The 23,629-nt window shown below is 67.9% G+C and overlaps 4 protein-coding genes across 4 annotated transcripts; 3 read left to right on the top strand and 1 right to left on the bottom strand.

Moving 5' to 3' along the window:
* Window positions 1-574: 574 nt before the first annotated feature.
* SRRT (serrate, RNA effector molecule) lies at window positions 575-16,648 on the top strand. Its single transcript, XM_039499930.1, has 19 exons — window positions 575-700; window positions 984-1,112; window positions 3,812-3,961; window positions 4,045-4,233; window positions 7,323-7,492; window positions 7,833-8,002; window positions 8,225-8,326; window positions 8,475-8,583; window positions 9,460-9,632; window positions 9,714-9,775; window positions 9,846-9,924; window positions 11,034-11,225; window positions 12,363-12,533; window positions 13,790-13,943; window positions 14,724-14,917; window positions 15,010-15,166; window positions 15,759-15,848; window positions 16,182-16,278; window positions 16,384-16,648. Exons 1-19 carry the CDS (start codon window positions 582-584, stop codon window positions 16,457-16,459), a joined length of 2,583 nt encoding a protein of 860 aa, XP_039355864.1. The 5' UTR covers window positions 575-581; the 3' UTR covers window positions 16,460-16,648.
* A 683-nt stretch (window positions 16,649-17,331) lies between these two features.
* On the bottom strand, window positions 17,332-18,677 carry LOC120381778 (UDP-GlcNAc:betaGal beta-1,3-N-acetylglucosaminyltransferase 9-like). The gene is made up of 2 exons (XM_039499905.1): window positions 18,128-18,677; window positions 17,332-17,811 (listed from the first exon to the last, which is right to left on the bottom strand). The coding sequence occupies exons 1-2, from the start codon at window positions 18,669-18,671 to the stop codon at window positions 17,348-17,350; spliced, it is 1,008 nt and encodes a 335-aa protein (XP_039355839.1). The 5' UTR covers window positions 18,672-18,677; the 3' UTR covers window positions 17,332-17,347.
* Window positions 18,678-20,783: 2,106 nt separating this feature from the next.
* Window positions 20,784-21,861, top strand: LOC120381519 (UDP-GlcNAc:betaGal beta-1,3-N-acetylglucosaminyltransferase 9-like). Its single transcript, XM_039499697.1, has 2 exons — window positions 20,784-21,414; window positions 21,824-21,861. The coding sequence occupies exons 1-2, from the start codon at window positions 20,859-20,861 to the stop codon at window positions 21,859-21,861; spliced, it is 594 nt and encodes a 197-aa protein (XP_039355631.1). The 5' UTR covers window positions 20,784-20,858.
* A 101-nt stretch (window positions 21,862-21,962) lies between these two features.
* On the top strand, window positions 21,963-23,629 carry LOC120381776 (UDP-GlcNAc:betaGal beta-1,3-N-acetylglucosaminyltransferase 9-like). The gene is made up of 2 exons (XM_039499904.1): window positions 21,963-22,515; window positions 23,126-23,629. Exons 1-2 carry the CDS (start codon window positions 21,963-21,965, stop codon window positions 23,587-23,589), a joined length of 1,017 nt encoding a protein of 338 aa, XP_039355838.1. The 3' UTR covers window positions 23,590-23,629.

Below are 23,629 nucleotides of genomic sequence, written 5' to 3'. Positions count from 1 at the left end.
TCCTTCCCGGAGCGCGGCTGGGCGGCACCATAGAGTCGCGGCGGCGGCGGCGCGGCCGCTTCCGGTGCCTCCCGCTTCCGCTTCCGCCTCCTGCATCCGGGCACTTGGCGGGGCGCGCGCGCGTGCGGCAGAAGGAGCCGGAGCCGGAGGCGGCAGCAGCAGCAGCAGCGCGGGGCCGAGAGTGAGACCCGGGGCCGGGGCTGAGCAGGGCCGGGGCCGGGCCGGGGCCGGGGTGAGTCGGGGCGGAGCCAGGCTCGGGGTGAGCCGGGGCGGGGCCAGGTTCGGGGCGGGGCCGGCTCGGGGCGGAGCCAGGCTCGGGGTGAGCCGGGGGCGGGGCCAGGTTCGGGGGCGGGGCCGGGCCGGGGGCGGGGCCAGGCTCGGGGTGGGCCGGGGCCGGGGCGGGGCCGGGCCGGGGCAGGGCCGGGCTCGGGGTGGGCCGGGGCCGGGCGGAGCCGGGTTCGGGGCGGAGCCGGGGCGGGGCCAGGTTCGGGGCGGGACCGGGCCGGGGCGGAGCCAGGCTCGGGGCCTGCCCGGGGCAGGGCCAGGATTTCCCGGGTCTCTCACCCCGCCCCGCAGCCCCCATGGGGGACAGCGATGACGAGTACGACCGGCGGCGGCGCGTCACGTTCCGGCGCGAGCGCAGCGACTACGAGCGATCCCGGGAGCGCGACGAGCGGCGGCGAGACGACGGGCGCGACCGGTGGGTGCGGGGGCGGGGCAGAGACGTGTATCGGGGGCAGGGGAGCGGCTCCCGGCAGAGACGCGTGTATCGGGGAGGTGCGGCTGCCCCGGGCAGAGACGTGTATCGGGGGGGGATGCAGCTGCCCCCCCCGGGCAGAGATGTGTATCGGGGGGGGGGCAGGGGGTGCGGCTGCCCCCCCCGGGCAGAGACGTGTATCAGGGGTGGGGGGGAAGGGGGTGTAGTTGTCCCCTGGTGCAGGGATACATCAGGGTGTGATCGGTCTGTCTCCCCCCCCCCGCAGGGAATGGGACCGCGGCCGGGAGCGCCGGAGCCGGGGCGAGTACCGGGACTACGACCGCAACCGCCGGGAGCGTTTCTCGCCCCCCCGGCACGAGCTCAGCCCGCCCCAGAAGCGCATGCGCCGGGACTGGTGAGTGACCCCGTGCAGGCCCAGGCGGGTCCGACCTGGCGGGCGCACGGGCCGCGGCTGGAGCAGGGCCGAAGGAAGCTAGACTGTTACGCGCCCCAGGCGGAGAGTAGGTGGGGCAAGGTGCCCGAGGGACAGGGACCCAGATAACCCTAGCAAGTGTCCTGTGCCCCATACTGCAGAGCAAGGAGAAACCCTCCCCAAGGTCCAGCGTATGAGCAAGAACCAGCCAGCCCAGTACCCAAGAGAAGGAAGAAGGAAATTTAAAAATAACCTCCCTGAACACATTGAGGTTTTATTTTTAAAAAAAACCCTTCCTGACCTCGGACACTGGCTGGCCGCAGCCCTGACACATGAGCATTGGGAACATAAAGGCACCCGTCCAGCCCCCCACTAACCCAAGCTCCAGTAGCTCTTCGCCTGCCGTGACGTATTCCCAGAAAGCGAGCAGCCCCCGCTCAGTTTGTGAGCATAACGAGTCAGATTCCTAGACTTAAAGGTCAGAAGGGCCCGTTATGATCATCTAGTCCAACCCCCTGTATAACGCAGGCCACAGACTCTCACCCACCCACTCCTGTAACAAACCCCTGATCTATGTCTGAGTTATTGAAGTCCTCAAATTGGGGTTCAAAGACCCCAAGCTGCAGAGAATCCTCCAGCCAGTGACCTGTGCCCCACTCTGCAGAGGAAGGCGAAAAACCCCCAGGGCCTCTGCCAACCTGCCCTGGAGGCAAATTCCTTCCCGACCCCAAATATGGGGATCGGCTAAACCCTGAGCATGTGGGCAAGACTCACCAGCCAGCACCCAGGAAAGAATTCTCTGTGGTAACTCAGATCCCACCTAACATCCCATCACAGACCACTGGGCATATTTACTGCTAATAATCAAAGACCAATTAATTGCCAAAATTAGGCTATCCCATCCTACCATCCCCTCCATAAACTTATCAAGCTCAGTCTTTAAGCCAGATACGTCTTCTGCCCCCACTGCTCCCCTTGGGAGGCTGTTCCAGAACTTCACTCCTCTGATGGTCAGAAACCTTCGTCTAATTTCAAGTCTAAACTTCCTAGTGTCCAGTTTATACCCATTTGTTCTTGTGTCCACATTGGCGCTGAGCTTAAATAATTCCTCTCCCTCCCTGATATTTATTCCTCTGATCTATTTATCGAGAGCAATCATATCCCCCTCGACCTTCTCTTGGTTCGGCTAAACGAGCCGAGCTCTGAGTCTCCTTTCATAAGGCAGGTTTTCCAGTCCTCGCATCGTCCTGGTAGCCCGTCTCTGTACCTGTTCCCGTTTGAATTCATCCTTCTTAAACACGGGAGACCAGATCTGCACACAGGATTCCAGACGAGGTCTCCCCAGTGCCTCGTACAATGGCACTAACACCCCTTATCTCGGCTGGAAATACCTCGCCTGATGCATCCCGTCTCCCCTCATAAGACGGGCCCTCCGTCACCCTCCTCCTTCTCTGCAAGGGTTCACGTTCGAAGCGGCGACGTTTTTTTCCTTCTTTGTAGTATCCCCCAAGAATATTGGGGTGCCCCCCTTTTTCATAGGGTTATAGTTTTTGAGTCTCACTGGTATTTACGCACGTCGGTTAAAATGTGACTACCGGGCGTCTTGGCATCCAAAATCAACCTTACGGTCAATTTTTCCCAGTACACGTTTTCCTTGTAATCCTGGGGCATTCGTTGGTCACTTGTATCGGTGGCTTGCGACCTTCCCAGACTGCCCTCCCCCTTTCAGGAGTCTGATTTCTCTCGGGTACCCCCCAAGTTACACCTCACTTTAAAACCTCACTCGTTGTTACCGTATAATTATAAAATGAATCAATTGGAATTTAAATACCGGACTTCCCTTCAGCGTATAGTCTATGGAGCTGTATCGACAAATCACCCCATCTGTAGGAAATCTCAGTTTGTACTGGCTTCGCCGGGGCTTTTTATGTCTTCTTTTAAACTAGGCAAATATCGGAAGCGGGGGGTCGGCGACCCGTGAGAAGGGGTGGGCCGAGTCTGGGTTAATTTATGGGTTTTGCGTGGCAGTAAAAGGTTTCGCGTGCCAGACCGGCAGCGCTGGCGGCAGGCGGAACCCCAGACCGCTTAGCCCCTGCCAGCCGCGGTGCTGGCCCCGCTCAGCCCCCTGCCACTCTGGGGTTCCAGCCGCGGGGCCGGTGGCCAGGACCCCGGCTGGCAGAAGTGTGCCACTAAAAAATCAGCCCCTGGGCCGCCTTTGGCCGGTTGCCGACCCCCGTGGATGGACCCCCTGGAAGACCTCTGCGTGCCCCTGGTCTGGCCTTGGCCTTCGCGGCGTCCTCTGGCGAGGAGTTCCCCGGGTTGCCGGTGCGTTCTGCGTGAAGAAATCCGCCCTTTGGTTTCTTTCCAACCCGCTGCCTCTTCGTTTCATGGGGTGACCCCTAGTTGGTGCGTTAGGAGAAGGAGGAAACCACGCGTCCTTGTTTGCGTTCGCCGCGTCGGTCCCGATTTTATCCACCTCCGTCGTGTCCCTTCCAGTTACTCATCGTCTGTCATCCTGCAGCTGAACTGTAGCCAGCCTGTGATGATTACACGGGACGCGTTAGTTAATCGTGACCTCACCCGATAAACGAACTAATTGAACCCCCCCCCCCCAGGACTTTCTAGCAGACCCCCAGCCTCGCCCAAAGCGATTTTGACCTCTCACCTATCCACCCCCACAGGGATGAGCACAGCGCCGACCCCTACCACAGCGGGTACGAGATGCCGTACAGCGGGGCGACCGCCGGCCCCACCTACGGGCCCCCCCAGCCCTGGGCGCACCCCGACATGCACGTCATGCAGCAGCACCATCTCCTGCCCATCCAAGCCAGGTAAAGACCCCACCTCCCGACCCGCCTCCCCCACCTCAGCTTCCCCTGTGCCCGCTGATGGTCTCGCGCCCCCCCCGAAGCAGACTGGGCAACATCGCGGAGGTGGACGTCGGCATGGCCCCGCCCGTGATGAAGAACTTCAAGGAGTTCCTGCTGTCCCTGGACGACTCGGTGGACGAGACGGAGGCCGTCAAGCGCTACAACGACTACAAGCTGGATTTCCGGCGCCAGCAGATGCAGGACTTCTTCCTGGCGCACAAGGACGAGGAGTGGTACGTCCGCCTCGGGGCGCGGCCCCCCCCGGCTTCCCCCTCCCCCCCGTGTGCGTGTGTGAGGTCTGGGGCGTGGGCGGGATTGGGGGCCGAGGAGGCTGGAATTCGCAGGCCGCGCGTTCCGATCCAGCGCCGCGAGGAGGTGGGGGGGGTGCCGTTCTGATCCGGTTGCGGGGAGTCGGCCAGGCGGTTCTGCTCCAGCGGAGGGGAGCCGGGGCGGCGGCTGCCCACGGGCCGGCGGTTCCGATCCCCTGCCGTACAACGCAGGCTGGCCGGGTGCGGCTGACCCCGCGGCCACATTCCTCGCCTCTTCTGTCTTAGCTATTCCCCCCCCGAGCCCAGCTCCGGGCCCGCGCCAGTTCCCGAGAGGTCTGGGGGGGTCCGATCTCTCCCGTGGTTTCCCCCCGGAAAAGGGCTTGTGGGGGGGTCGGTTTAGGCCTCGTTCGTTCGAGCGAAGAGACCCCCCCCCCCGTCTCCGCAGGCTGGGAGCTCCCCGTGAGCTGATCCTGGCCCCCCATCTCCCCGGCGCTCGGTGCCCGCGCCGGAGCGGGCGTTGGCCTTGCGGGCGCCTGATTGGGATTGGCCCAGAGCAGGCGAGCGCGGAGAGAACGGGGGGGGGGTAAGGAGCCAGCCCTCTCGATTCTGCCGAGTGGCTCCTCCTGCCTCGGTTTCCCCCTCTGTAAAACAGGCAGGGTTTGTTGGACGTGTGACAGCGGCGGCTAGAAGCCCGAGAGCAAGGAGATTGGGGGTCCCGTGGTGCTGGCCGCATCAGAGAACGACCGATGACAAGGCCCCGCTGAGATCGGGGGGGAGGGGGGAGGGACCTTGTGCCAGGCACCAGCAAGCCACAGGCCCTGTCCCAACGTTTCCAGTCCAGATAGGCAACCGGGCGGGAGGGGAAACTGAGGCACGGCGAGACATGGTTTGCCCAGAGCCACGTATCTGAGCCGGGTATAGATCCCAGGCACCCTGACTTCTTGCCACTAGACACACTACCTCTCAGCCCCCACTCCCCTCCCAGGGCCCGGGAGAGAACCCAGGAGTCCTGGCTCCCAGCCCGCCTGCTCTAACCCACCGGCCCCCACTCCCCTCCCAGAGCCGGGGAGAGAACCCAGGAGTCCGGGCCCCCAGCCCCCCTGCTCTAACCCACCAGCCCCCACTGCCCTCCCAGAGCTGGGGAGAGAACCCAGGAGTCCTGGCTCCCGGCCCCCCCTGCTCTAACCCACCAGCCCCCGCTCCCCTCCCAGAGCCGGGGAGAGAACCCAGGAGTCCTGGCTCCCAGCCCCCTGCTCTAACCCACCGGCCCCACTCCCCTCCCAGAGCCGGGAGAGAACCCAGGAGTCTGGGCCCCCAGCCCCCCTGCACTTACCCACCAGCCCCCACTCCTCCCAGAGCCGGGAGAGAACCCAGGAGTCCTGGCTCCCAGCCCCCCGCTGCTCTAACCCACCACCCCCCACACCCCTCCCAGAGCCGGGGAGAGAACCCAGGAGCCCTGGCTCCCAGCCCCCCCCGTTCTAAGCTCCCACATCCCTTCCAGAGCGAGGGCATAATGCACCATGCCTCAGTTTCCCCTGCCGACAAACCAGCTTTACCGACCCCGCGGTGGATGTAGGAGCGTTGTCTGTGTGGCGACTTCTGCGTGTGGTTCTTGGGTCCCAGCCTACACGCGTCTCTTAATTTCTTTCTTTTTTGGGGGGGGGGGGCGCGGAGGGGGTGTGCGTGTGTGGGGCTGATAACTGTTAACTGACCCTTTTCTCCCCTCCTCCCAAGTGCCAGAATCAAGAGAATTCAAACTCTGAAGTCACTTTTGCCGTCAGCCTGGAGAATCTAAATCTCTCTTGATTTTTTTTGGTTTTTTTTTTTTGTTCCGGCTCCTCTCTCTCGCCCGTGATTTTTTTGTTTTTAGCTAGATAGCCAGGGCCGAGCACTGCGCACAATGCAGTGCCTAGCTGAATGTACAGTGGTCAGGACTCAGACAGCCAGCCGCGGGGGAAACAAAGCAAACCCACCCGACCCGGGAGTTTTTTTTTTTTCCGTTTGTTTTGTTTTCGGTTGCCACTAAAACCGCCCGGCGAGAGAGAACGAGGGCCCGCCACTCCGTAGCCAAAATAAAGCGCCCAGTGGTTTAAAAAAAAACAAAAAAAAAAACAAACCACCGAAGGAATTTCTCAGGCGCCCGTCGGAAAAAGCTGGAGTTGATCCTGAGTGTATGTATGACACACGTTCTGTCTTATTCGATCGGACCTCAGCTCTTTTAAAAAAAAACAAAACCAACTAACCGGCCAACACAGTGCGAGAAAACAATCGGCTCTGCCTTCCCTCCTCCTTCCGAGGTGGGAACGGGGGCGGGGGGGTCTCGATTGCCACCCCCCCGCCCTTTGAAAACCGGGGCGAAAACTGAAATTCCAGCCCCGAATCTTGGTTTAGTTCAAGGCGTGTGGAGACCCCAAAGACCGCGCCCTCCAGCTAGCCACGGGCTAGGGGAAGCGATTGGCGTGAGACTTAGACGTAGAGCGAAGAGCAGAACCCGGGGGTCCGGGTCCCAGGCGTCCGGGGAGGGATCTGCCCCCTCATTCTGCCCCGCAGAGCGATGGTTGATTGATCCCGACAGACACACACACAGAGCTCCCCGTCTGAACAGCAGCGGGGAGAACCCAGGAGTCCTGGCTCCCCTCCCAGTGCTGGGGAGCGACCCCAGGCATCTGAACCCTCAGTCCGCCCCGATTCCCCCCCCCCCCTCGGCTCCCTTGCCTCTGCGCAATCCGAGCGAGGATCCAATTCGAACGGCGTCCCCCCCCAGGCACTGCTCTGAGAGGGTCGAACCTGCCCGGTAGCGAACCCGATGTGGCGAAATGATTGTTTCCTCCCCAGTGTCCGGCGCGAATCGTCAATAAATAAGATCCAGGGGCGGGGTGGGGGGGGCTCATCCCTGGCTTCCTCCCCGCCCCGAATTTTTTCCAATGCAACCTGCATGTGCAGTTCCTTTTTAGAGGCCCGAGCTAAGCGTCTTCCCTCCCCGCGCCCCGTTCTGATCTTTCCTCGTCTGCCTTTCCCCCCCCCCCCGCCCGCCCTTCCCTGCCGGCTCGAAGGTTTCGCTCCAAGTACCACCCGGACGAAGCGGGGAGGAGGAAACAGGAGGCCCACGGCGCCCTGCAGAACCGGCTCCGGGTCTTCCTCTACCTCATGGACAACGGCTGGTTCGAGAACTTGCAGCTGGACATCGACAAGGCCCCCGCCATCGTGAAGATGCTGGACGCCGGTAAGGGGGGGCCCGGAACGGGGCGGGCGTTGGTTTCGACGGTATCGGGGGGGGGGGCCCGAAACCCACATCGTTCGGCTCCAGAGACCCTGGAGCCGAAAGGGCTGGAAACACCCAACCTTGGAGGCCAAAGACGGGCGCCTCCTACCGCTGGAGCTGAAGGGAGATCCTCCCCCGGCGGCAGCAGTAGTAGGTCTTTTATCCGCTGTTTCTTTTCTCTTATTGGGAAGCAGCTCGGCCGCGGCGGAGCAGGGGGCTCGGCCGCGGCGGAGCAGGGGGCTCGGCCGCGCCGACGACCCCAGACTGAGCCGCGCCCATTTTTTTTCTCCTCCTCCTCCAGCCGTTATCAAGATGGAGGGAGGCACCGAGAACGACCTGAAGATCCTGGATCAGGAGGAGGAGGAGGAGAGGCAGGACAAGGCCGAGGCGGGGAAGAAGGACGAGGCCCGGCTGTCCGACGCCGACCGCAAGGGCTCGGACAAAGAGGACAAGAAGGAGGAAGGCAAAAAGGTCAGGGGGGGGCGCCGCCGCCTCCCGGCGCCGCCGTGCCTCGGTTTCCCCACCGGGCCCGCTCGCCCAGGCGCCAGGGTGCTGGGCGCTATCCGAAGGGGCTGGGTAGCCAGCCGTGATCCCGGCACCTTGCGGGGGAGGCAGGCGGGGTCCCTCGGGGTGGAGGGCCGGCTTGTTGGGGGGCGGTGCAGGGTCTCTGACGGGTGCCCCCCGCTCCCCCAGGCTGACGGCGACGAGCCGGTGGAGGAGAAAGCCAAGAAGTCCGAGGAGGAGGAAGAGGAGAAGCCGGAGAAGGAGGAAGAAGCAGAGAAAGAGCCCAAAAAGGTGGGTCCTGGAGCCCCACCCCATGCCAGTCCCTGCCTGCCCTGTGCTCCGCCCCTTTCTGCAGGCTCCGCCCCTTTCTGCAGGCTCCGCCCCCTGTCCATAGGCTCCGCCCCTTTCCTGCTCACCGGGCGCCCCCTTCCCCTCTCAGGCCAGCAAGAAGCGCAAGCGGAAGCGCAGTGGGGACGACAGCTACGACGAGGGGAGCGTCTCCGAGTCCGAGAGCGAGTCCGAGAGCGGCCGTGCCGAGGACAAGGAGGGTGAGAGACGCAGGGGCCTGTCCCCCCTGGGGGGCGCCGGCTCCCACCCGGCCCCAGGGCAGGGACTGGCTGGCTCAGGGGGGCGGGGAATGGGGCAGGGGCCTGTCCCTCTTGGGGGCGCCGGCTCCCCTCCAGCCCCAGGGCGGGGACTGGCTGGCTGGGGGATGGGGAATGGGGCAGGGGCCTGTCCCCTCTAGGGGGCGCCGGCTCCCACCCGGCCCCAGGGCAGGGACTGGCTGGCTCAGGGGGGGGGGGGGGAGTGGGGCAGGGGCCTGTCCCCACTGGGGGGCGCTGGCTCCCACCCGGCCCCAGGGCGGGGACTGGCTCGCTCGGGGCAGGAACGGGCTATGGGGCTGGGACTGGCTGGCTGGGGGCAGGGAGCGGGCTATGGGGCAGGGACTGGCTGGCTCGCGGGGGCAGGGATCGGGCTATGGGGCAGGGACTGGCTGGCTGGGGGGGCAGGGAACGGGCTATGGGGCAGGGACTGGCTGGCTGGGGGGGCAGGGATCGGGCTATGGGGCAGGGACTGGCTGGCTGGGGGAGCAGGGATCGGGCTATGGGGCAGGGACTGGCTGGCTGGGGGGGCAGGGATCGGGCTATGGGGCAGGGCCTGGCTGGCTGGGGGCAGGGATCGGGCTATGGGGCAGGGACTGGCTGGCTGGGGGGGCAGGGATCAGGCTATGGGGCAGGGACTGGCTGGCTGGGGGGGCGGGGATCGGGCTATGGGGCAGGGACTGGCTGGCTGGGGGGGCAGGGATCGGGCTATGGGGCAGGGACTGGCTGGCTGGGGGAGCAGGGATCGGGCTATGGGGCAGGGACTGTCTGGCTGGGGGGCAGGGAGCCGGACACCCCCTGACTCTGCGGCGTGGGGTGCAGCGGAGAAGCCCAAGGAGGAGAAGGCGGCGAAGGAGGAGGAGGACGAGGCGGCGGCGGCGCCGAAGGCCAAGGAGAAGGAGGGGGGGGAGTGCAAACCCCGCCCCCTCCACAAGACCTGCTCCCTCTTCATGCGCAACATCGCGCCCAACATCTCCCAGGCCGAGATCGTGGCGGTGAGCCGGGGGGGCTGCCATTCGGGGGGGGGGGCACAGACCCAGCACCCTTCCTAACCCCCCCCGTCTCCGTCCCCCCAGCTCTGCAAGCGGTACCCCGGCTTCATGCGCGTGGCCCTGTCCGACCCCCAGCCCGAGAGGAGGTAGGTGCCGTCCGCCGGGGGGGGGCAGGGGGGGTCCTTGTGCCCGGGCGCTAACGCCGGGCGTCTGCAGGTTTTTCCGCAGGGGCTGGGTGACCTTCAACCGGAGTGTGAACATCAAGGAGATCTGCTGGAGCCTCCAGAACATCCGGGTAAGGCCGCGGCCCGGGGGGGCCGGGGGCTGCGCCCCGAGGGGAGATTGGGGGGGCGCTGTCTGTCCCTGGGTCACCGGCCGCCCCACCCCAGAGGTGGGCGCATCTCAGCGCCGGGCGAGGGGTCCCTGGGTCACTGGCCGCCCCGCCCCAGAGGTGGCTGCATCTCAGCGCCGGGCGAGGGGTCCCCGGGTAACCGGCCGCCCCGCCCCAGAGGTGGCTGCATCTCAGCACCAGGCGAGGGTCCCGGGTAACCGGCCGCCCGCCCCAGAGGTGGGCGCATCTCAGCGCCGGGCGAGGTCCCGGGCAACCGCCCGCCCCAGAGGTGGGGGCATCTCAGCGCCGGGCGAGGGGTCCCCGCCCGCCCCAGAGGTGGGGGCATCTCAGCGCGGCGAGGGGTCCCGCCCCAGAGGTGGGCGCATCTCAGCGCTGGGCGAGGGGTCCCTGGGTAACCGGCCGCCCCGCCCCAGAGGTGGCTGCATCTCAGCGCCGGGCGAGGGGTCCCTGGGTAACTGGCCGCCCCGCCCCAGAGGTGGCTGCATCTCAGCGCCGGGCGAGGGGTCCCTGGGTAACCGGCCGCCCCGCCCCAGAGGTGGGCGCATCTCAGCACCAGGCGAGGGGTCCCTGGTAACCGGCCGCCCGTCCCAGAGGTGGCTGCATCTCAGCGCCGGGCGAGGTCCCTGGGTAACCGGCCGCCCGCCCCAGAGGTGGCTGCATCTCAGCGCCGGGCGAGGTCCCTGGGTAACCGGCCGCCCCAGAGGTGGGCGCATCTCAGCGCCGGGCGAGGGGTCCCTGGGTCACCGGCCGCCCCGCCCCAGAGGTGGCTGCATCTCAGCACCGGGCGAGGGGTCCCCGGGTAACCGGCCGCCCCGCCCCAGAGGTGGCTGCATCTCAGCGCCGGGTGAGGGGTCCCCGGGTAACCGGCCGCCCCGCCCCAGAGGTGGCTGCATCTCAGTGCCGGGCGAGGGGTCCCCGGGTAACCGGCCGCCCCGCCCCAGAGGTGGCCGCATCTCAGCGCCGGGCGAGGGGTCCCTGGGTAACCGGCCGCCCCGCCCCAGAGGTGGGCGCGTCTCGGCTCAGTCCGTGTCTCCCCCCCCCTCCCCCCCCAGCTGCGGGAGTGCGAGCTGAGCCCCGGCGTGAACCGCGACCTGACCCGCCGCGTCCGCAACATCAACGGGATCACGCAGCACAAGCAGATCGTCCGCAACGACATCAAGCTGGCGGCCAAGCTCATCCACACCCTGGACGACCGCACCCAGCTGTGGGGGGCGGGGGAGCCCCGCGAGGCCCCCCAGGTCTCGGTCAGTCCCCGGGGGGAGGAGGGGGGGGGTCACGGCCTCTGCCCCACGGCTTCCCACCATCCTTCCCCCTCACCGCGGCATCCCATGGAGACCCTGCAAAGGATTCTGGGGCGTGACCTACGGCCACGGGGACTGTCTATCCCCCCCCTTCCCAGATGGCCCCGCGGGCTCGTGGGAGGCGGCTGAAGAGGGAGCCCCGCCCCGCAGGCTCGTGGGAGGTGGCTAAAGAGGAGGCCCCGCCCCGCGGGCTCGTGGGAGGCGGCTAAAGAGGAGGCCCCGCCCCAGAGGCTCGTGGGAGGCGGCTGAAGAGGGAGCCCCACCCCGCAGGCTCGTGGGAGGTGGCTAAAGAGGAGGCCCCGCCCCACGGGCTCGTGGGAGGCGGCTAAAGAGGAGGCCCCGCCCCAGAGGCTCGTGGGAGGTGGCTAAAGAGGAGGCCCGCCCCAGAGGCTCGTGGGAGGCGGCTAAAGAGGAGGCCCCGCCCCAGAGGCTCCTGGGAGGCGGCTAAAGAGGAGGCCCCGCCCCGCGGGCTCGTGGGAGGCGGCTAAAGAGGAGGCCCCGCCCCAGAGGCTCGTGGGAGGTGGCTAAAGAGGGAGCCCCGCCCCAGAGGCTCGTGGGAGGCGGCTAAAGAGGAGGCCCCGCCCCAGAGGCTCGTGGGAGGCGGCTAAAGAGGAGGCCCCGCCCCGCGGGCTCGTGGGAGGCGGCTAAAGAGGAGGCCCCGCCCCAGAGGCTCGTGGGAGGCGGCTAAAGAGGAGGCCCCGCCCCAGAGGCTCGTGGGAGGCGGCTAAAGAGGAGGCCCCGCCCCGCGGGCTCGTGGGAGGCGGCTAAAGAGGGAGACCCGCCCCAGAGGCTCGTGGGAGGCGGCTAAAGAGGGAGCCCCGCCCCAGAGGCTCGTGGGAGGCGGCTAAAGAGGGAGACCCGCCCCAGAGGCTCGTGGGAGGCGGCTGAAGAGGAGGCCCCGCCCCGCGGGCTCGTGGGAGGCGGCTAAAGAGGAGGCCCCGCCCCGCGGGCTCGTGGGAGGCGGCTAAAGAGGAGGCCCCGCCCCGCGGGCTCGTGGGAGGCGGCTAAAGAGGAGGCCCCGCCCCACGGGCTCCTGGGTGGCCCCCATTGGCTCAGCTGTCCCGTCCCCCCGCCCCCCAGAGCCTGCCCTCCCAGAACCCCATCCTGAAGAACATCACGGACTATCTGATCGAGGAGGTGAGCGCCGAGGAGGAGGAGCTGCTGGGCAAGGCCGGGGAGGCGGCCGACGAGCCCCCCAAGGAGGGGAACCCGGCCGAGATCAACGTGGAGAGAGACGAGAAGCTCATCAAGGTGAGGGGGGCGGGGCAGGGGCCTGTCCCCTCTGGGGGGCGCCGGCTCCCACCCGGCCCCAGGGCAGGGACTGGCTGGCTCAGGGGGGCGGGGAATGGGGCAGGGGCCTGTCCCCTCTAGGGGGCGCCGGCTCCCACCCGGCCCCAGGGCGGGGACTGGCTGGCTCAGGGGGGCGGGGAATGGGGCAGGGGCCTGTCCCCTCTGGGGGGCGCCGGCTCCCACCCGGCCCCAGGGCTGGGACTGGCTGGCTCTGGGGGGCGGGTAATGGGGCAGGGGCCTGTCCCCTCTGGGGGGCGCCGGCTCCCACCCGGCCCCAGGGCGGGGACAGGCTGGCTCAGGGGGGCGGGGAATGGGGCAGGGGCCTGTCCCCTCTAGGAGGTGCCGGCTCCCCCCCGCGCCCCGGGCCGGGAGTGGCTGGCTCAGGGGCGGGAATGGGGCAGGGCGCCGGCGCCCACCCGGGCCCAGGGCCGGGACGGGCTGGCTCTGGGGGGCGGGGTGGGGGGCTGGGGCCTGTCCCCTCTGGGGGGCGCCGGCTCCCCCCGGCCCCAGGGCAGGGACTGGCTGGCTCGGGGCCGGGAATGGGGCAGGGGCCTGTCCTCCGGGCGCCGGCCCCACCCGGCCCTGGGGTGGGGACTGGCTGGCTCAGGGGCGGGAATGGGGCAGGGCCTGTCCTCTAGGGGCGCTGGCTCCCACCCGGCCCCAGGGCGGGACTGGCTGGCTCGGGGCAGGGAATGGGGCAGGGCCTGTCCTCTAGGGGCGTCGGCTCCCGGCCCCCGGGGGGGGACGGGCGGGCTCTGGGGGGCGGGGAATGGGGCAGGGGCCTGTCCCCTCTGGGGGGCGCCGGCTCCCACCCGGCCCCAGGGCAGGGACTGGCTGGCTCAGGGGCGGGACTGGGGCAGGGGCCTGTCCCCTCGCGGGCGCGCCGGCTCCCACCCGGCCCCAGGGCGGGGACTGGCTGGCTCAGGGGGGCGGGGAATGGGGCAGGGGCCTGTCCCCTCTGGAGGGCGCCGGCTCCCACCCGGCCCCAGGGCAGGGACTGGCTGGCTGAGGGGGGCGGGGCATGGGGCAGGGGCCTGGCCCATCAGGGGGGCGCCGGCTCCCACCCGGCCCCAGGGCAGGGACTGGCTGGCTCAGGGGGGCGGGGAATGGGGCAGGGGCCTGTCCCCTCTAGGGGGCGCCGGCTCCCACCCTACGGCTATGGGGGGCAGGGAATGGGGCAGGAGCCGGCTCCGGACCTGACCCCCCCGTGCCCCCAGGTGCTGGACAAGCTGCTGCTCTACCTGCGGCTCGTGCACTCGGTGGATTATTACAACACCTCCGAGTATCTCAACGAGGACGAGATGCCGAACCGCTGCGGGATCCTGCACGTGCGGGGGCCCATGCCCCCCAACCGCGTCAGCCACGGGGAAGGTACCGCCGGACGCCTGGGTTCCCCCCCGCCGGGAAAGGGGGGGGCTGGGAGCCCGGACTCCTGGGTTCTCTCCCCGGCTCTGGGAGGGGAGTGGGGGCTGGTGGTTAGAGCAGGGGGGCTGGGAGCCAGGACTCCTGGGTTCTCTACCCAGCTCTGGGAGGAGTGGGGCTGGTGGGTTAGAGCAGGGGGCTGGGAGCCAGGACTCCTGGGTTCTCTCCCAGCTCTGGGAGGAGTGGGGCTGGTGGGTTAGAGCAGGGGGGCCCGGGCGCCAGGACTCCGGGGTTCTCTCCCCGGCGCTGGGAGGGGCGGGGGGGCTGGTGGGGTAGAGCAGGGGGGGCTGGGAGCCAGGACGCCTGGGTTCTCTCCCCGGCTCTGGGAGGGGAGTGGGGGCTGGTGGGTTAGAGCAGGGGGGGCTGGGAGCCAGGACTCCTGGGTTCTCCCTGGCTCTGGGAGGGCAGCGGGGACTAGCGGTTAGAACGGGGGGAGTCAGCGCTCAGGACTCCTGGGTTCTCCCTGGCTCTAGGAGGGCAGCGGGAACTAGCGGTTAGAACAGGGGGGGCTGGCGCTGAGGACTCCTGGGTTCTTCCTGGCTCCGGGAGGGCAGCGGAGGCTGGCGCTCAGGACTCCTGGGTTCTCCCTGGCTCTGGGAGGGCAGCGGGGACTAGCGGTTAGAACAGGGGGAGTCAGCGCTCAGGACTCCTGGGTTCTCCCCGGCTCCGGGGGGCCGGCGCTCCGCACGGGGGGGGCCGGCGCTCAGGACTCCTGGGTCCCCCCCGCAGTGGCCGAGTGGCAGAAGACCTTCGAGGAGAAGCTGGCCCCGCTCTCCACCGTGCGGGAGTCGCTGTCGGACGAGGAGGCGCAGAAGATGGGGAGGAAGGACCCGGAGCAGGAGGTGGAGAAGTTCGTCACGGCCAACACCCAGGAGCTGGGCAAGGACAAATGGCTCTGCCCGCTGAGCGGCAAGAAATTCAAGGTGCCTGGGGGGTGATCGTGGGGCGGGGGGGGGGGTGAGGGGCTCCCCTGCCTCGGTTTCCCCAACTCACCCCTGTCGTCCCCCCCCCGCAGGGCCCCGAGTTCGTGCGCAAACACATCTTCAACAAGCACGCCGAGAAGATCGAGGAGGTGAAGAAGGAGGTGTCCTTCTTCAACAGCTTCCTCATGGACGCCAAGCGCCCGGCGCTGCCCGAGATGAAACCCAACCAGCCGCCCGGGCCCGGGCAGGGTACGTGCCCCCCCGGGAGACGGCGGGGGGGGGCATCTGCCCTCCTGGGTCTCACACGGGAACCCTGCTCTGTATGGGGCAGGGAGCTGCGTTCTCCTCTCCCACCCCCAGGGGAGGTAGTGAGTGAAAGCAAGGGGGGGCTGGGAGCCAGGACTCCTGGGTTCTCCCCCCGGCGCTGGGAGGGGAGTGGGTCTGGTGGGTTAGAGCAGGGGGGCTGGGAGCCAGGACTCCTGGGTTCTCCCCCTGGCTCTGGGAGGGGAATGGGGGCTGGTGGGTTAGAGCAGGGGGGGCTGGGAGCCAGGACTCCTGGGTTCTCTACCCGGCTCTGGGAGGGGAGTGGGGGCTGGTGGGTTAGAGCAGGTGGGGCTGGGAGCCAGGACTCCTGGGTTCTCTCCCCTGCTCCGACAGAGCAGGGGGGGCTGGGAGCCAGGACTCCTGGGTTCTCCCCCCGGCGCTGGGAGGGGAGTGGGTCTGGTGGGTTAGAGCGGGGGGGGCTTGGAGCCAGGACTCCTGGGTTCTGACCCCAGCACTGGGCGGGGAGCAGGGGTGGGGACCCCAGTGTCTCACACCTCTGCTCTTCCCCTCCTTCCAGGTCTCACCCCTGGGCTGCCCTACCCGCACCAGACGCCCCAGGGGCTGATGCCGTATGGACAGCCCCGCCCGCCTATTATGGGATACGGTGGTAAGTTGGGGTGCGGGGTTCAGTAGGGGATTGAGTGTTGGGCAAGGGGTTCCCCGCCCCAGAGGTGGCTGCATCTGGGCGCTGGCCGAGGGGTCCCTGGGTTACCGGCCGCCCCGCCCCAGAGGTGGCCGCATCTCAGCGCCGGGCGAGGGGTCCCCGGGTAACCGGCTGCCCCGCACCAGAGGTGGCTGCATCTCAGCGCCGGGCGAGGGGTCCCCGGGTAACCGGCTGCCCCGCCCCAGAGGTGGCTGCGTCTCAGCGCGGGGCGAGGGGTCCCCGGATAAGAAGTTTTCTCTGCTGACGCGTGTCCGTTTGTCGTCCCCCCCCCCGCAGGCGGCCCCCCCTACCCTCACGCCCCCTACGCCGCCGGCCGCGGTAACTACGACACCTTCCGGGGCCAGGGCGGCTACCTCAACAAACCCCGCAACAGGTAGGTGGGGAGCGGTGAACCCGTCGGAGAGAGGCCTGGCCGGGGGGTGGCTCTGGGGCAGAACGGGCCCGTGGCTCTCACCCACTCCGTCTCTTCCCCCCCCAGGATGGTCCGGGGCGACCCCCGCGCGATCGTCGAGTACAGAGACCTGGACGCCCCCGAAGACGTGGATTTCTTCTGAGTGAGACGGGCCCCCCCCCCTCGTTTTAAGCCCCGCCCTGTTCCCCACAGACTGCCCCTCTCACCCCTCCCCGGGTTTTTTATACGCGTCTCCGCCACCGAATTCCCCACCTCACCCCACCGCCGACTGTTTGTATATTTCACCTTGTTGGTCCCTACGCGATTTCAATAAATACCTGGATGTAAACGCCAGCTGGGTACCGTGTGTCACTTAGCAACGGGGTCGGGGGGGGGGCGGATTTTATACCTCAAATTCCTTATGTGCCCTGACACTTCAAATCAGCCATCATTAGGGACCAGAGTGAACGGCATCATGTTGCTGCCTCGACTCGGCTTCCCTTTGCCACAGCTGCACAGCAGTCGGGGGCTTGGCGGTGGAGCCCTCCTCGACTCCCCACCTGCCCGTTTCCCATAGGCAGCCATTTTTGTGGGTCCCACCCAGTCGAGGCGCTCGGCCACGTGCGCAGCCGCACCATCTGCTGGCATTGCCGTTGCGCACCGAGGCACAGAGCTGTCGTCACGCTGACCACATACATGGATCAGTCTGTTAGTTTGGGGAGGCGTTAACTCTGAAACCTAATGATGGCTGGTAGTAAAATCTTTCTTGCCAGCATTGGGGTGACCCAGGGGAGTGGGGGATATGGGGACCTGTGCTTAATTCCCAGAATTTTGAGACACCCCCCCCAAACACCCACCCCCCAGCAGACTCTGAACCCTGACAATAATGAATCAAAAGTAGGGCACAAAAAATCACATTTAATCCAGATACTTGGGAAAAAGCCCCCCTGCGAAATTCGCCCCCCCTAGAGCCAGCCAGTCCCTGCCCTGGAGCCGGGTGGGAGCCGGCGCTCCCCAGAGAGGACAGGCCCCTGCCCCATTCCCTGCCCCCCTAAGAGGGGAGATGCCCCATCCCGTTGCACCGTCGCTCCGTGTACAACCCCCTCCACACCTCCTCCGCCCTGCCCAGCGACACCCCGTGCACCATGAAGGCCTCCCCGTACAGACACAGCTCGTCCTTCACGCCGTACACCCGGAATCGGGCGTCGTGCCGGTACCGCAGCCCGGCGGCCAGCGCCAGGAAGCCCAAGTAGACGTCGTCCAGCGGGAAGACGGGGATGCGCTCGGAGGCCGCGGCCAGGGCCGGGACGCTGGCCCTGGGCATGAGGAACCCGCCCCCGGAAGGGAAGTCGGGGTACGTGTCCTGGGGGAACAGGGCGGAGGAGACGCGATATTTCGTGGTTCTCATCACGGCCGAATGGTTGCGGATGTAGCCGTGGATGACGTGGGCGGCGTCAGGCGTCTGGCGCACGTAGGCCACCAGGGCGGGGGGGTTCACAAACTCGTCATCATCCCCTGCAGGAGGGAAAAGACGCTGGGGAGGGTGCAGCTGGGGGCCAGATGGCCTCGCCAGAGCCGGGGAGAGAACCCAGGAGTCCTGGCTCCCAGCCCCCCCCGCTCTAACCCACCAGCCCCCACTCCCCTCCCAGAGCCAGGGAGAGAACCCAGGAGTCCTGGCTCCCAGCCCCCCTGCTCTAACCACCAGCCCCCGCTCCCCTCCCAGAGCCGGGGAGAGAACCCAGGAGTCCTGGCTCCCAGCCCCCCCTGCTCTAACCCACCCGCCCCCCCTCCCCTCCCAGACCCGGGGCAGGACCCAGGCGTCCGGGCTCACCTTTGAAGATGAAATCCGCCTGCCCGCAGTGCGCCCCCACCCAGCGCAGGAAGCAGCGCTCCTTGAGCGACAGGTTGTGGTGGCTCTCGCCGAAATCCCACAGCACCACGTCCCCGTACAAGCCGCTCTCCCGGCCCAGCAGGGCCATGTGCCGGGGGTCAGGGGACACCCCCACGAGGAAGACGGCTCGGACCCGGTAGCCCCCCAGCACCCCAGGCCGGGCCCACGTGCGGCGGGCGGTGGCCCGTCTGGCGCTGGACTCTGGGTGGGATTTCACGGCCAGGAGCAGCAGGGGCGGCCCCGGGGGCCCGGTGCAAACCCCGTCCCCTGGGATCAGCTCCCGGCACCGGTAGCTCTGCAGCTGGGGCAACTCGGCCCGGAAGGCGGCGGGATCCAAGCGGAAGGTGAAGGTCCCGTCGGGCAGCTCCACCGCGCCAGGGCCGGGGATCCCCTGCGGGGTCTGTCTCAGTTTGATCCTCACGGTGTGAAGGAGCCAAATTACCGCCCCCCCGACCAGCAGGATCCAGGCTCCCCAGCGCTTCATCTCTGCTCCCACCCGGGCCTCAGCTGGAAGTGAAATGAGCCCGGCGGGTGTTGCACCCTTTGACCCTCACGGGGTGAAGCAGCCCCCCCGCCCCCCCTCAGGCAGCAGCATCAGGGCGGGGGCTTCCGTTTCAGTTCCTCCCGGGCCTTGGCCACAAGGGAACGAAAGGCAGATTCCAGAGATAGAGAGAGGTGTTAAAATACTTGTGCGCAGGCAAAGACTGAATAGAGAACCCAGGAGTCCTGGCTCCCCACCCCCTCTGCTCTAACCCACCAGTCCCCTCCCAGCACTGGGGAGAGAACCCAGGAGTCCTGGCTCCCAGCCCCTGCTCTAACCACCAGCCCCCACCCCCCTCCCAGCACTGGGGAAAGAACCCAGGAGTCCTGGCTCCCAGCCCCCCCAGCTCTAACCCACCAGCCCCCACTCCCCTCCCAGAGCCGGGGAGAGAACCCAGGAGTCCTGGCTCCCAGCCCCCCCAGCACTGACCCCCAGCCCCACTCCTCCCAGAGCCGGGGAGAGAACCCAGGAGTCCTGGCTCCCAGCCCCCCCTGCTCTGACCACCAGCCCCCACTGCCCTCCCAGCGCCGGGGAGAGAACCCAGGAGTCCTGGCTCCCAGCCCCCCCAGCTCTAACCCACCAGCCCCCACTCCCCTCCCAGAGCCGGGGAGAGAACCCAGGAGCCGAGAACCTCAGCTCGGAAAAGAGGCGGCGAAGGGGGGGGTAGGAGAGCGGTCGGTAAACTCAGGGCTGGTGCAGAGAGTGGATGGGGAGTGTAGTTTACACAAGGAGTAGGAGGTCACCCAATGCAACCAAAAGGCGGCAGGTTTCCAATGAACCCAAGGACGTATTTCCTCACCCGACGCCCTGTTAACCTGGGGAACTCCTCGCCGGGGGACGCTGCGAAGGCCAAGACTAGACCAGGGGTCAAAGAAGTTCACGGAGGACGGGTCCGTCAGTGGCGATGAGCCAGGCTGGGCAGGGAGGGGGTCCCTGGCCTCTGTTTGCCCGGAGCTGGCAATGGGTCACTTGGGGATTGCCTGCTCTGTTCGTTCCCTCCGGGGCACCCGGCATCGGCCGCTGTCAGCAGATGGGACCCAGGGGTAGACGGACCTTTGCTCTGACCCCGTGCGGCCGTTGTGATGTTCGGGGACACGGCCCAGGCTTCGGTTTTTGATCGTCCGCGGGGATCTCCTCGGCCTGGCTGAGTTTCCAAGTTCAGAGCCGGCCTGGAGGGGTGGGGGGTCGGGGCTGGGGCAGGAGGAGGGGGTGTGGGGGACGGGCTCTGGGAGGGAGTTGGGGGGCAGGGTCAGGGCTGGGCAGGAGGAGGGGGTGCGGGGGACGGGCTCTAGGAGGGAGTTGGGGGGCAGGGTCTGCGCTGGGCAGGAGGAGGGGTGTGGGGTGGGGCTCTGGGAGGGAGTTGGGGTGGGGTCTGGGCTGGGGCAGGAGGAGGGGGTGTGGGGGTGGGGCTCTGGGAGGGAGTTGGGGGGCAGGGTCTGGGCTGGGGCAGGAGGAGGGGGTGTGGGGGTGGGGCTCTGGGAGGGAGTTGGGGGGCAGGGTCTGGGCTGGGGGCAGCGTCGGGGACGGGGCTCCGGAGTCCTGCTCCCGTGTCGGAAAATCGGCCCCGGAGGCTGGCGACCGAGAACCACGGCGATTCGGGCGCCTGCATTGGAGCAACCGGCTCGGCTCTCCGGGAGAAGCGACCGCCCGGCGACTGCTTCAGCCCCCCAGACAAGCATCTGGCCCGCGGTCCGGAATGGGGGGGGCTGGGAGCCAGGACTCCTGGGTTCTCTCCTGGGCTCTGGGAGGGGAGCGGGGGCTGGTGGGTCAGAGCAGGGGGGGCTGGGAGCCAGGACTCCTGGGTTCTCTCCTGGGCTCTGGGAGGGGAGTGGGGGCTGGTGGGTCAGAGCAGGGGGGGCTGGGAGCCAGGACTCCTGGGTTCTCTTCCCGGCTGTGGGAGGGGAGTGCGGGCTGGTGGGTCAGAGCAGGGGGGCTGGGAGCCAGGACGCCTGGGTTCTCTCCCCGGCTCTGGGAGGGGAGTGGGGGCTGGTGGTTAGAGCCAGGGAGGGCTGGGAGCCAGGACTCCTGGGTCCTACATTAAGTCTTGACCTGCCCATAAATGGTGTGAGTTTGTTTCTTTTTCGCAACCGCATCTCTTCCCCTTTCGGCCGAGCCCCGAGGGAGCGGACGATGAAGCGCTGCGGCGCCCGGATGCTGATGCTGATGATCGGGGGGGCTTTTTTTTGGCTCCTTCACACCATGAGGCTCAAGCAGAGAAAGACCCCACAGGGGACCCCCGGCCCCGGCCCCGGCGCGGTGGAGCTGCCCGACGGGACCTTCACCTTCCGCTTGGATCCCGCCGCCTTCCGGGCCGAGTTCCCCCAGCTGCAGAGCTACCGGTGCCGGGAGCTGATCCCAGGGGACGGGGTTTGCACCGGGCCCCCGGGGCCGCCCCTGCTGCTCCTGGCCGTGAAATCCCACCCAGCGTCCAGCGCCAGACGGGCCACCGCCCGCCGCACGTGGGCCCGGCCTGGGGTGCTGGGGGGCTACCGGGTCCGAGCCGTCTTCCTCGTGGGGGTGTCCCCCGAGCCCCGGCACATGGCCCTGCTGCAGGAGGAGAGCCAGGAGTTCGGGGACGTGGTGCTGTGGGATTTCGCCGAGAGCCACCACAACCTGTCGCTCAAGGAGCGCTGCTTCCTGCACTGGGTGGGGGCGCACTGCGGGCAGGCGGATTTCATCTTCAAAGGTGAGCCCGGACGCCTGGGTCCTGCCCCGGGTCTGGGAGGGGAGTGGGGGCTGGTGGTTAGAGCAGGGGGGGCTGGGAGCCAGGACTCCTGGGTTCTCTCCCCAGCTCTGGGAGGGGAGTGGGGGCTGGTGGGTTAGAGCAGGGGGAGCTGGGAGCCAGGACTCCTGGGTTCTCTCCCCGGCTCTGGGAGGGGAGTGGGGGCTGGTGGGTTAGACCAGGGCGGGTCAGGGAGCCAGGACTCCTGGGTTCTCTCCCCAGCTCTGGGAGGGGAGTGGGGGCTGGTGGGTTAGAGCAGGGGGGCTGGGAGCCAGGACTCCTGGGTTCTCTCCCCGGCTCTGGGAGGGGAGCGGGGGCTGGTGGGTTAGAGCAGGGGGGGCTGGGAGCCAGGACTCCTGGATTCTTTTCCCAGGTGGTGGGGGAGAGCGTGGGAGGTGCCAGGTCTCCTAAGTTACATATTCACTCCTGCCCCAGTGTTTGTTCAACACACACCAGGCTAGTTTCCACCGGCCTTTGTTTCACATTCAGGCAAACCCCCGGGGGGAGCAGAGATGAAGCGCTGGGGCACCCGGATCTTGCTGATTGGGGTTTTTTTTTGGCTCCTTCACACCATGAGGCTCAAGCAGAGAGAGACCCTGCAGGCCGGCCCCGGCCCCGGCCCCGGCCCCGGCGCGGTGGAGCTGCCGGACAGGACCTTCACCTTCCGCTTGGATCCCGCCGCCTTCCGGGCCGAGTTCCCCCAGCTGCAGAGCTACCGGTGCCGGGAGCTGATCCCAGGGGATGGGGTTTGCACCGGGCCCCCGGGGCCGCCCCTGCTGCTCCTGGCCGTGAAATCCCACCCAGCGTCCAGCGCCAGACGGGCCACCGCCCGCCGCACGTGGGCCCGGCCTGGGGTGCTGGGGGGCTACCAGGTCCGAGCCGTGTTCCTCGTGGGGGTGTCCCCTGACCCCCGGCACATGGCCCTGCTGGGCCGGGAGAGCGGCTTGTACGGGGACGTGGTGCTGTGGGATTTCGCCGAGAGCCACCACAACCTGTCGCTCAAGGAGCGCTGCTTCCTGCGCTGGGTGGGGGCGCGCTGCGGGCAGGCGGATTTCATCTTCAAAGGTGAGCCCGGACGCCTGGGTCCTGCCCCGGGTCTCGGAGAGGAGTGGGGGCTGGTGGGTTAGAGCAGGGGGGGCTGGGAGCCAGGACTCCTGGGTTCTCTCCCCGGCTCTGAGAGGGGAGTGGGGGCTGGTGGGTTAGAGCAGGGGGGCTGGGAGCCAGGGCTCCTGGGTTCTCTCCCCGGCTCTGGGAGGGGAGCGGGGGCTGGTGGGTTAGAGCTGGGGGTGCTGGGAGCCAGGACTCCTGGGTTCTCTCCCAGGCTCTGGGAGGGGAGTGGGGGCTGGTGGGTTAGAGCAGGGGCTGGGAGCCAGGACTCCTGGGTTCTCTCCCTGGCTCTGGGAGGGGAGCTGGTGGGTTAGAGCAGGGGGGGTCTGGGAGCCAGGACTCCTGGGTTCTCTCCCCGGCTCTGGGAGGGGAGTGGGGTTGGTGGTTAGAGCAGTGGGGCTGGGATCCAGGACTCCTGGGTTCTCTCCCTGGCTCCGGGAGGGGAGTGGGGGCTGTTGGGTTGGAGCAGGCGGGGCTGGGAGCCAGGACTCCTGGGTTCTCTCCCTGGCTCTGGCGAGGCCATCTGGCCCCCAGCTGCACCCTCCCCAGCGTCTTTTCCCTCCTGCAGGGGACGACGATGAGTTTGTGAACCCCCCCGCCCTGGTGGCCTACCTGCACCAGACGCCCGACGCCGCCCATGTCATCCACGGCAACATCCAGCGCCATGCGGTCGTGTTCAGAGGGGGGAAATATCGCGTCTCCTCCGCCCTGTTCCCCCAGGACACGTACCCCGACTTCCCCGCCGGGGGCGGGTTCCTCATGCCCAGGGCCAGCGTCCCGGCCCTGGCCGCGGCCTCCGAGCGCATCCCCGTCTTCCCGCTGGACGACGTCTACTTGGGCTTCCTGGCGCTGGCCGCCGGGTTGCGGTACCGGCACGATGACCGATTCCGGGTGTACGGCGTGAAGGACGAGCTGTGTCTGTACGGGGAGGCCTTCATGGTGCACGGGGTGTCGCTGGACAGGGCGGAGGAGGTGTGGAGGGGGTTGTACATGGAGCGACGGTGCAATGGGATGGGGCCTCTCCCCTCTTAGGGGGGCAGGGAATGGGGCAGGGTCCTGTCCCCTCTGGGGG

The sequence above is a fragment of the Mauremys reevesii genome, linkage group 14, assembly GCF_016161935.1.
Source record: "Mauremys reevesii isolate NIE-2019 linkage group 14, ASM1616193v1, whole genome shotgun sequence".
NCBI lineage: Eukaryota > Metazoa > Chordata > Testudines > Geoemydidae > Mauremys > Mauremys reevesii.
Note: the sequence above shows the minus strand (reverse complement) of the source record. Positions and strands in the feature narration are given on the sequence as shown.